The sequence below is a fragment of the Thermobia domestica genome, unplaced genomic scaffold, assembly GCF_964235325.1.
Source record: "Thermobia domestica unplaced genomic scaffold, izTheDome1.hap1.1 HAP1_SCAFFOLD_2315, whole genome shotgun sequence".
Lineage (NCBI taxonomy): Eukaryota > Metazoa > Arthropoda > Insecta > Zygentoma > Lepismatidae > Thermobia > Thermobia domestica.
In genome coordinates, this window is record NW_027658015.1 from 2,606 (window position 1) to 15,209 (window position 12,604).

Below are 12,604 nucleotides of genomic sequence, written 5' to 3' on the forward strand. Positions count from 1 at the left end.
TTTTCCATTCCGCTTTATATTTATTAACAGACAATCGGCAATATCGAACCAAATTTTCATTCCCCTTTTTATTCATTAATGGATAATCGGCAACATCGAACCGATCTTTCATTATCTTTTTTGTCTGTTAATGGATAATCGCCAGTATCGAAACTATTTTCCATTCTCATTTTTATCCATTAATGAACAATCGACAATAGCGAATGGATTTTTCAATCCACTTTTTATCCATTAACGGATAATCGGCAATATTGAACCGATTTTCTGTTCCTCTTTATCCGTTAACAGACAATCGACAATATCGAAAGGATTTTCCATTCCCCTTTTTATCCATTAACGGACGGTCGACAATACCGAACTGATTTTCCATTTCCCTTTTTATGCATTAAAATAAGCGATGATGAGTGTAATTTTGTACCGTTAGCGTCTCACATACCGACAAAATATTATAATTTTATTTAGTTAAAATTACTAAATATTTATAATGTGTCCTAATTTTGAATACTCATGTAACAACAATAAAAGTAAGACTTAATCTATTACAGAAAGTCGGAATCTCCAAGGAGTGTTTAAGAAAGAGTCCACAATGTTTGGTTATATTGCCAGCGACTATTGAACAACACACGCTCTGCCTTAAAGAATGCGGGATTTCTGATGTAACCGCTCAAATGTTGACGAAGTAAGTATTTAGAATAAACAGGAGTAGAGATGAAATTGTTATATAATGTAGGGTAGAACAAAGGATTCCCGAAGCGGGAAGGAGTAGATATTGTATATTAGAAAATGTGAAAACAATTATATGTACTGTGGCCTATAATTATGTATACTCATGTCCAAAATGATTATCGCATATATATAACCGTCTTCTTGTAAGAATATAATTTGATAATTATTTTCCAGGGTACTTTTAATACTGATGCTATGTGTATAATCGGGAAATGTATATTTGTTGTAAATTTCATAGCAAAAGAATTATAAATAGGAAAATTAGAATGAGTAAAATAAAATGTTGCTGAATGGACAAGAAAGTTTTATTTTCGTTTTATTGTTCTTATTTACTGCTCTTTTGACATGAAATTTGCCACATACATGTCTTTGCCGATTATACACATACTAACATTATAAGAAATACCGGGAGAAGTCGTTATCAAATTATATTCCTAGAACAACATATTTATAGACATGCGACAATAATTTTGGACATGAGTGTACATAATGCTTCAAAGACTGCAGTAAAGAAACTAGCAACATAACTTGAAGATAAAATTGGACATTAAGACATTACTCTCATACCTTTCCTTACAATAATTTTAATCTCTGTCCTCCATGCCATGGTCCAGCAATGCACCATCTAAATCGAAACATGCCTGGAGACGAAGAGCAACGTGTCATAAGCAGTTTGAGAGACCCGTACTGGTATCTTGTGGAACTCTTCTGTGATAGCTTCCTGTAATTCGACCAAATTGCGCATGTGATGTTGATACAGTTTGTCCTTTAAAACACCTCATAAGAAAAAGTCAGGTGGTGGTAAATCGGGAGATCGAGCTGGCCAGTCCATAGACCCACGTCGACCGATCCAGCGGTTCGGGAATGTTTAGTGCAGTCCCAACATCTTGTCTGGCATACACTAACGGTTCTAAGTCCACTGAGCGTTCTAAGTCCCCACTCTCAGGCTACACAGTGTTGCCATATCGAAACTTTTTGTTCAGAATTACAAATACTACAGTCAGTCAGACATCATATACATAATATGGGCCACCTTGTATACTATAATGAGGGAAAGAAATAAGCTGAGAGAAAAGAAAAGGAAAGTTACAGAATAGATGAAACCTGTGAAGTGCTCTGGTGAGGGCTTATGTGGTTTTGGATTCCATACGCTGTAGGTCCACGCCCCATAGCAGAACATGCCGCGATCTGCGAATGTGATCGCAGAAAATTGCCAGAGGGAATATATATATATATAGCCAACAGAAAAATAACATACCTGCTATATGTAGATGTCTAAAATGCACGGACGACTCGCATAAGTATGGTTTGAACTGTTTTCTTTACATCGCGTAAAGCGTATTTTTAAGAATCGCAAGTGTTTCTTCTGCAGAAATCTTGCAGAAAATTTTTCACTTACAAAAGCTCATCGCAGAAAGACAAAGAAAGTTCTGCCATCGGGGGTCCACGTTTCATGTAACTTTGGTGTAGTTAAAAATGTAAGAAAGTGAAAACGTTATTTAAAGATTATAGGAAACACATTTTCTCCCTCATTTTAATTTTTCTCAATAATAATAATAATAATAATAATAAACTAAATACATGCAAGTCGGCCGTGATCTTAATATTTCAAATTACGGATACATTACAATATCAAATAATACAGGGAGTTTCAAAATTAATATCAGGATTTAAGACTTTCTAGTATTTATTATAATTAACTTACAATTATAAATAATACTTTAAATGAAAAAGCAACTCAAAGTTTTGTATGCACGCATGCGCATGCACTGTTTCTTCTGTCTGCCGTTAAAAAGCGCCAGTAACAAAGATGGCAACTAGTGAGCAGAAAGCTTTTTGTGTTTTACATTTTGCAAGACGGAATCTGTAGTTATAATGCAACCGTCTGTGTGAACATTTTTAAGGAGACTCTTACAAGTACATCCTTATCGTTTAGAGTTGCTACAAGTTCTGAAGCCTACGGTTTGCTTGCCAATTTTGCATGTGAAATGTTGTGCATGACGATGAAGATTTTCGGGATTGTGTCGTCTTCAGTAATAAATCGACATTTCATCTAAGTGACGATGTGAACACAGTGTTCTCATCTGGTGGTCAGCAAATCCCCACGAAATGGTACTGTTGCAACGAGACTCCCCTAAATTGAATGCGTTTTGTGCCATATCCCGGTGGAAAGTTTATGGGCCTTTCTCGCCTATCGACTCAGTGTGTGCCGTGTGACGATTAGTGCTCACATTGAACACTTGTAGCAAAAACTGTTTGACTTGTTCTTTTATTTGTTGTATTATTTATATAATTGTACGTTAAATGTAATAAATACTGCAAAGCCTTAAAACTCTGAAATTCGTTTTGAAACACCCTATAGTTTCGACAAAATGGATACTTTCAAATATCTAGGATTAACATTAACAACCCAAAATCATATCTACGAAGAAATTAAATGTCAACTGAAAGCAGGGAATTCGTGTTATTTAATCCAAAATCAAAATCTTTTGTCTTCGCTAATAATGCCGAAGAATTTGAAGCTTAAAATATATAAAACAACGTCTGATGTGCTTTACGGTTGCGGAACGTGGTGGTTTGAGAGAAAAGCGAAAACTGAAAGTATTTGAGAAAGAAATTCTGAAGCGAATATTCTATAACAAGATGAACAGAAATGGGGGAATGGCGAAAACTTCATAACGATAAATTGCGTAATATATGCTGCTTACTTAACATTGTTAGAGCCATTAGGACTAGGAGGCTCAGATGGACAGGTCATGTAGCCAGAATGGAAGAAAGCAGAAACGCTTTCAAAATTTTAACTGGAAACCTAATCGGAAGAAGACCATTAGGAAGACCTAAGCGTACATGGGAGAACAATATTAAGATGGATCTCGTAGAAATAGAAATCCAAAGTTGAAATTGGATCTAGTTGCTAGGGATTGAAGTGAATGGAGAACTTTTGTGAATGCGACATTGAATCCCCGGGTTCCATAGGTCATACAGTTAGTTAATTAGTTAATAATAATGATGAATTACAGAAGACTACATATCGTAAGTAAGGATTCACTTTTTCTTGGCTGAACTTTGTATGCAGATAGATCCCGACACTTGCTTAGTATGCATGTAATATACCTGTCTTTATATTCCTGTGCAGACCTTTGGTTCCCTAGTTATGGTGCATACGAGGGTTGCACTAAAAGTTCCGGAAAATGATAGACCGCAAGAACATCAAAGTACAGCAATTGTTTATTGCTTTTCAAAGTACTCTCCCCCTGTGCAGCAATGCATTGTTTCATGCGATAAAACCACATTTTGAAACAGTTATGCTACTCCGAAGTTGGTACCTGTGAAACATGAAGTTTGTATGCCTCGATGGCTTCTTCTGGACTGCAAAAGCACTTCCCATGCAACATGTTCTTGGTTGTTGGGAACAAAAATAAATCTCTGAGGGCTGAATCAGGGAAATAAGTTGGATGTGTTATGACTTCAACATTTTCCTGGTACAGAAAATCACTAGTGGCAGCTACTATGTGTGAGCTGGCATTGTCGTGATGCAGAATGATTCTGCGGTTGGGGTTGGACTGTCTGCTCAGATTCAGTACTTCTGGTAGACATATAGTTGTGTACCTTTCTGCATTGTTCTACGATTCTCCAGTAAAACAGTTGCAATATAACCTGATTTACCAAAGAATGATGAAGTCATTTGTTTTGAAACACTGCGTGCACGGACAACTATGGTTGGTTTAGGTTCATCGCGGAACACCCATGCAGATTGGCGCTTTATTTCCTGTTCGTATGCATAAATCCACGTTTCATCACCTGTTACAATGTTAAACACCAAATTAGATGATCAAGACTTGAACCGCGTCGTCATAGCTTTGCACTTCACAGGGTGTCTTTTTGTGCTTGTGTTAAATTGTGTGGAATCCAAAGAGCACAAAGTTTTTTCACACCTAAATGATCATGAAGTATTGTTTATATTTGGCTCATGCCAATGCCTAAGGCCCCCTGAATTTCGCGATAAGTCACATGTCGATCAGAGTTAATTCACGAACAGCTTCAATGTTTTGGGCATAATGGCTGTCAATGAACCACCTACACAATCCTCATTACTCAGACTGACTCGATCACATCTGAATTCCTGAAACCACCTGTAAATTGTCTGGGATGGAGCTTCATTAGGAAAAGTAGCAGTCATCCGACGAACACACTCTTGCTGTATTAACTTTAGCAAAAATCGTAATAAATCATGGCATTGAAGTACTCTCTCAGGTCTATTTTTTTTATCACGACCACCTTACTTCAAACTGGTGCCCTGCAGCAACAAAGATTCCCAGTTACGTACGGTTTTGCATTTAGAGTGAACAAAGATGACAGTTTATAACTAAAATAATATCTAACAGATTACATTGTTCCTAGTACGTGATTCCAGAAACTTTCAGTGCAACCCTCGTAGAAGTCTTGAGTTTAGTTTAGTCAGATTTTCTTAAATGAAATTCATTAATTGTTATTGTGAACTTCTAATAAAGATTTATTAAAATCAGTGGAGGGCGATTTTTTTTTCCATAATCGGGAAACTGGTAATAGATAGTTTGTTTCTCTTGTATGTATCATCTTCATAGACTTCTTATGAATTATCTCCGATATTTCTAGTAAACACATTCTTAATCCTCGGGTAACGGCGATTTTTCAAGTCTACATGTTGCTATTTCTTATTTGATTATTGTTTCTTTGCTCAAGCTTAAAGTGTATCTTCTTGGTAAGGTACCAAGTTTACTGTCTTTATATATATATATATATATATATATATATATATATATATATATATATATATATATATATATATATATATATATATATATATATATATATAGATATATATATATATATATACAGGGTGTTAATGAACTATACCGACAAACTGTAAGAGGTGATTCCTCACATCAAAATAAGAGAAAAAGTTCATATGGACCTATGGTGAAAAGTGCATGGTTTCAGAGCTAGGGCTGCCCAAAATATCGAAAAAGCTAAATTTCAATAGACCCTATTTCGAATTCCAGAAATTGTGGATGGCGGTTCTTATCAGCGTATAGAAAGCCACGCATACACAATCCAAAAGTGCATATTTCATCAATTGTCAATAGGTGTAAAGGGTATTCCCTACAGGGTGTAATTCTCAGATATGTTTTCAATAGACTTTTCAGATATATCCTGATTTCAAGAAGGCTCCAAAGTAGGCAGGAGGTAAACCTTGACAACAATGAACATCCAGTGCTTCGGAGGGAAGGTGGAAGTGTTAGGAACAGGCAGCTCCATGTTTCTTTGTGTTCGGAATAACGTGTAATGAATACATATTATGTATTTCGTCATGGTATATTTTACGTTTTCTTTGCTTATAAGCGTGAAAGAAAACATCGCACCATGCGTTTTCCCGAGTACGAGAGACCGTGCTGCTGACAATCCATTACATATCTCAAAATTCGGTTGATGGCATGTCTGGAAATTTCACCCTGCAGGGAATAATCTATGCACCCATTGAACATTAATGAAATATACATTTTTGGATTGCGTATGCGTGACTTCCTCTACACTGATAAGGATCACCATCCATAGTCTCTCGGAATTTGAAATAGGGCCTGTTGAAATTTGGCTTCTTCGCGATTTTGGACAGCCCTAGCTCTGAAACTATGCACTTTTCGCCGTAAGTCCATATGAACTTTTATTTTGATGTGAGGAATCACCTCTTACAATTTGTAGGTATTGTTCATTAACACTATATACATAGCACGTCCAGAAAGTAAGTTCCGTTTCAATTTATCTCCGCTGCAGCGCTGCGATCGCAGTTCCGCACATGCGCGGTAGACGCTCTGTATCAAGGAGAAGAAACGTGCACCATTTGGAGATCGCTGTCAGTCACGTACGCTTTGTTGTGCTTGTTTACAATGTCGGTGTTGATTGAAAATCCCGCCGCTTGTGAAATCAGAGCGGTGATTCGTTTGACCATCCTCCGTACAGCCCTGACCTCGCTCCTAGCGACTTTCATCTGTTCTTACATCTCAAGTCTTTCCTTGGCGGTCAACACTTCAACAATGACGACGAGCTGAAAGAAACTGTTTCCAACTGGTTGAAGACACAGGCGGCAAACTTCTATGAAGAAGGTATACAAAACCTTGTGCCACGCTATGACAAATGCCTGCAAAATTTCGGCAGTTATGTGGAAAAGTAGTTTAAGAGTTGTAGAATTTTGTGCAATAAATAATTTTTCTGTATCTGTACACAATTTAATTTTATTATTACCAAACGGAACTTACTTTCTGGACGTGTCTCATGTATATATATTTATATATATATATATATATATATATATATATCGGGTGTTCTAAAATTGGCGCTCACAGAGTATAGAGCACTATTCTACAAGACAAAATAAAGCGAAAAATATACCTTTCTTCCTTTCGGGTCCTCATCTGGAGACATGAATCATACTATGTGGCAGCGTCACAGATTAAGAACCATAGAGTAGGTCTACGAATCCACCAAATAATTAGATCGATTCTTTCCAAATTTCAGTTAAAGTCGATAGACGTTGACATTAACTCCACCTATTAGCGTAACAATAGATGTAACTCATTGATGGACTCTGAAAAGCAGTGCTAACGGTTCGAATTTAATATACGACGTTTCCTAGAATCCCCGCTTGGTCTAGTGGCTAGCACGCTTGACTTCGGTTTGCGTGGTCCCGGGTTCTCTTCCCGGTGGGGGTACAGTTGAACAACTAAAGTGGTTCGGATTCCACTATAATCAGTAGGTCCACGTCTCCTTCAGCCTAGCAAGCATAAGCGTGGGATATTAAACTAAATCAAACCTACGACGTTTCCATATAATGAAATACTTTATTCCCCGTAGCGGCTGAAGGAGACTCCTGTGGGTATACTATTATATAGCATTTCTGCTTTATTTTAACTTATAGAAGAGCCCTCTGTTATCTGTGGGTGTCAGTTTTAGAACACCGGATATATATATATATATATATATATATATATATATATATATATATATATATATATATATATATTTGACAACAAGATACATTTTAAGGAATAGGAATCAAATAATAAAAAAAGAAATAGGAACATATAGAGTCATGTTCAAAATGATTGTCGCATATCTATAACTGTCTTCTTGTAAGAATGTAATTTGATAATGATTTTGCAGGGTACTTTTAATACTGATACTATATGCATAATCGGGAAATGTATATTTGTGGTAAATTTCATAGGAAAAGAATTATAAATACGAAAATTAGAATGAGTAAAACAAAATGTTGCTAAATGAACAAGAAAGTTTTATTTTTGTTTTATTGTTCTTATTTACTGCTCTTTTGACATGAAATTTGCCATATACATGTCTTTGCCGATTATACATATACTAACATTATTAGAAATACCGGGCGAATTCGTTATCAAATTATATTCCTACAACAACATATTTATAGACATGCGACAATAATTTTGGACATGAGTGTACATTTGAAATGCCATGGTTAAGAAGCTTCTTTTCTCTTGAAGTATATAACAGATTCATTAAAAAAAGGAAATCTGTCAAGATGAAACATATCAATGTGTAATGAAAATATAAATTGAAAGTGGAATTAATTACTTCAGACAAAATTATGAACAAGTTTTCACTTTAACATCTGTTCCTGAAACACGGCGAGAAGTAATTCTAGAATGGATAAATGTAAGAGCAAAGTACATGTTTAAATGTAGATGTTGTTAGTGTACGATAGAGGCTAATCCATTTCTAACCGAACAACTTGCAGAACTCGGTTTGACAGAGCAATAAAATTGTGTGAACGCGCGTAACATCTCCTCTGTTGTGTAGCAGAATGAAGGTGCTGTAGTGATCAAAATGCTGCCGAAAAAAAGTTGCTTTTGGGAAGGGTACAACATTGCTCTTTCCCATGCAAACATTAGCATTTCCTTCATAGTAGAACAGTGCCAAAACAGTGGGTTTGTGGTAAGTCGGGGCACTGTTACTATTACAATTAACCCTTATGCGTAGCAGCGTCTTCCACAAGTCACATCACGAACGAAATCTCATCCAAAAAGTGCGTCAACGAAACTCATTAAGTTCTGTATTAAAGAAGACTCGGGATATGGCGGCCCAGACAACCATACATTACCACGCTTGTTGTGGTCAAATGATTACATATGGCCTAGGCTACAATCCATTACCACAGCGTGTTATGGCTAAACGATTACATATGACCCATCTACAATCTATTACCACAATGTGTTATGGCCAAACAACTACATGTGGTCCAAGCAAAAATCCATTACTACAGCGTATTATGATAAAACGATTACATGTGGTCCAGGTAACAATTCATTAGTACAGCGTGTTATGGCCAAACGATTGCATATGGCCCAGGAACCAATCTATTACTACAATATGTTGTGACCCAGACAATCCATTACCATAGCGTGTTATGTCCAAACCATTACATGCGGCCCAGGCAACAATCCATTACCATAGCGTGTTATGTCCAAACCATTACCTGTGACTCAATTAACAGTGAATCGTGCAATGTATCATAGATTGAGGCTGCAAAATGTGTGCAAGGCACTGCCATCTAGCTAGTGACTGCGGAATTTTTTTGGAAAAATGGACGAAGCATAAATCTATCGAAATGACTATGAAAAAGTTCGAGACATCACTTAAGAGAAGACATATTCATGAAAAAGATCAATGTATCTTTGTGCATTAATGGAAAGAAAGTTTTATAGTTGTAATTGGCTCTTGTTACAGAGGGACGCTCTGAAAAATATCAAAATCATCGGTAATTGTTACCAAGAACATGTCCCATATCTTGTTTATACAACCCTGATATCAACTTTGTATGGCAGCGATGCCTATTGTATGGAACTGCATTAGAACAAAGCTTCAAGTTACATGGCCGAAACGTGGCTAGTCTTCTACCGACGCATGGCAACTGCAACGGATATTCCGTTCCGATGTTACTCCGTTCAAGGATATTCCCGTTAAGAGTCCAAATGCTGGTTACATGGATTACCCAGGTCCGTACTTATATATTGTGCGCCCCTGTGCTCTAAATAATTTGACGCCCCTCGTATAAAATTTGACACCCCCTCCCCCGAAAACGACCTATATTAGAGTTTAATACACAGTTTTCGGGGTTGCTGAGATGAATAGTGACAGTTTTAAAACGATTCCACTTCAAGGTCATACTCCACTCCCCAGAGAGGTAGCGAGATTTTAAAAGTAATCGAAAACGACAGATATTAGTGTTGAATTCGTAGTTTTCGAGGTCGCTGAGTTTAACGGTATCAGTTTTCATGATGTTCAAGTTCATTCTCATCCCTTGGAGAGGGGGTGGGAAAGGATGACGTTTTAAAAATAATTTGATAAGCTAGCTAATTAGTAATTACTATAATTTGAGCGAATGAAATACATGAACATATTTTCTTGCGCTTGCGCCGGACTCTGCGGGTTGCTAGTTTTAAATATTACTTTATTGTGAATTTTTTTAAAAAAATCAAAATTTTGCCGCCCCCTAAATTGAGCCACCCTGTGCTCGAGCACAGAATAGCACTTACCTAAATACGAGCCTGGGGTTACCGTGGTTTTGGACTCACCAAACGTTACCTTACATCACTTCGTATTCGCAGGATAAATGGCCTCTGAAAAACCTGTGTGCGTGAGTAGGACAATGTATCCCCTGGTAAAGCCACAATAGAGCTGCAATATCGTGCAATGGTCCATACCGTGACTCTCACGTAGACTGTGATTCATGGTGGCGGGGTGGAATATCTTAGGCAGACAAGAACTTCAATTTGTTCGTGTGGAAACAGATCAGCCTCTATACACAAGTTTTAATGTGTTTATGAATATTTAGAATAGGGGGTTTAGGTAGCCAAAAAGTTTGTGGAAGAATAATGTTAAAATTGTTTTATTTTCCTCAGTTACTTGAAGATTGTCAACATGAAGATTAGTTTATTGAAAGCGCACGGCGTCCTTCCTTCAGGAACCAAAGTGACTGAGAATTTGTTAGATTGTTTGGAGGCTCCAGATGAGGTGAGACAGAAAGTAGAAGCAGAGATTCCTAAACCTGACGAAGTGACCATAGCGCATACGCAACAAACTGTGCTTCGGCATTTTCTCATATGGCGACTGGATGCTACTGCTGAGGAAATTGATCAGATGTTCAAGACCTATCAGAGGCTTAAACATAAGAGTTTTACTTTAATGAAGGAAAGCTTGTCTATTTTAGAGAAGGAGCTTGGATTTTCAAGAGAAAGAGTAAGTGTCCTGTTTATCTTAAGAACTGACAAAGAACAAAAAGAACAAATTGCCATAAACTTTTGACTCGACCATCTCTAGGAGGGGCACGGTGTCTCAGAGGTAGAGCGTTTACTTCTGGTGCGTGGGGTCCCTTGTTTGATCGTCGTCCAAATAAGTTTTTGGTGGACAACATCGTGTCCATGAGTTATCTCAGAGTACTCTCGTTTCCTACCAATTACCATTACATCAATTGTTCCATCATCATTCACTTGCATGAGTTTTCTCAGAGTACTCTCGTTTCCTACAATTCTACAATTTTCCATCATTCTCTTTCCTACCAATTACCATTACATCAATTGTTCCATCATCATTCACTTGCATGAGTTTTCTCAGAGTACTCTCGTTTCCTACCAATTACCATTACATCAATTGTTCCATCATCATTCACTTGCATGAGTTTTCTCAGAGTACTCTCGTTTCCTACCAATTGCCATTACATCAATTGTTCCATCATCATTCACTTGCATGAGTTTTCTCAGAGTACTCTCGTTTCCTACCAATTACCATTACATCAATTGTTCCATCATCATTCACTTGCATGAGTTTTCTCAGAGTACTCTCGTTTCCTACCAATTACCATTACATCAATTGCTCCATCATCATTCACTTGCATGAGTTTTCTCAGAGTACTCTCGTTTCCTACCAATTACCATTACATCAATTGTTCCATCATCATTCACTTGCATGAGTTTTCTCAGAGTACTCTCGTTTCCTACCAATTACCATTACATCAATTGTTCCATCATCATTCACTTGCATGAGTTTTCTCAGAGTACTCTCGTTTCCTACCAATTACCATTACATCAATTGTTCCATCATCATTCACTTGCATGAGTTTTCTCAGAGTACTCTCGTTTCCTACCAATTACCATTACATCAATTGTTCCATCATCATTCACTTGCATGAGTTTTCTCAGAGTACTCTCGTTTCCTACCAATTACCATTACATCAATTGTTCCATCATCATTCACTTGCATGAGTTTTCTCAGAGTACTCTCGTTTCCTACCAATTACCATTACATCAATTGCTCCATCATCATTCACTTGCATGAGTTTTCTCAGAGTACTCTCGTTTCCTACCAATTACCATTACATCAATTGTTCCATCATCATTCACTTGCATGAGTTTTCTCAGAGTACTCTCGTTTCCTACCAATTACCATTACATCAATTGTTCCATCATCATTCACTTGCATGAGTTTTCTCAGAGTACTCTCGTTTCCTACCAATTACCATTACATCAATTGTTCCTTCATCATTCACTTGCATGAGTTTTCTCAGAGTACTCTCGTTTCCTACCAATTACCATTACATCAATTGTTCCATCATCTTTCACTTGCATGAGTTTTCTCAGAGTACTCTCGTTTCCTACCAATTACCATTACATCAATTGTTCCATCATCATTCACTTGCATGAGTTTTCTCAGAGTACTCTCGTTTCCTACCAATTACCATTACATCAATTGTTCCATCATCATTCACTTGCATGAGTTTTCTCAGAGTACTCTCGTTTCCTACCAATTACCATTA

At 37.1% G+C, this 12,604-nt stretch overlaps 1 protein-coding gene across 1 annotated transcript; it reads left to right on the top strand.

The window, feature by feature from the left end:
• Positions 1 to 520: 520 nt before the first annotated feature.
• LOC145678286 (transcription termination factor 5, mitochondrial-like) lies at positions 521 to 11,031 on the top strand (the record flags this gene model as incomplete). Its single annotated transcript, XM_081748310.1, has 2 exons — positions 521 to 679; positions 10,695 to 11,031. Coding segments are annotated over exons 1-2 (348 nt in total), but the record flags the coding sequence as incomplete, so codon positions are not given.
• Between the last annotated feature and the right edge of the window lie 1,573 nt (positions 11,032 to 12,604).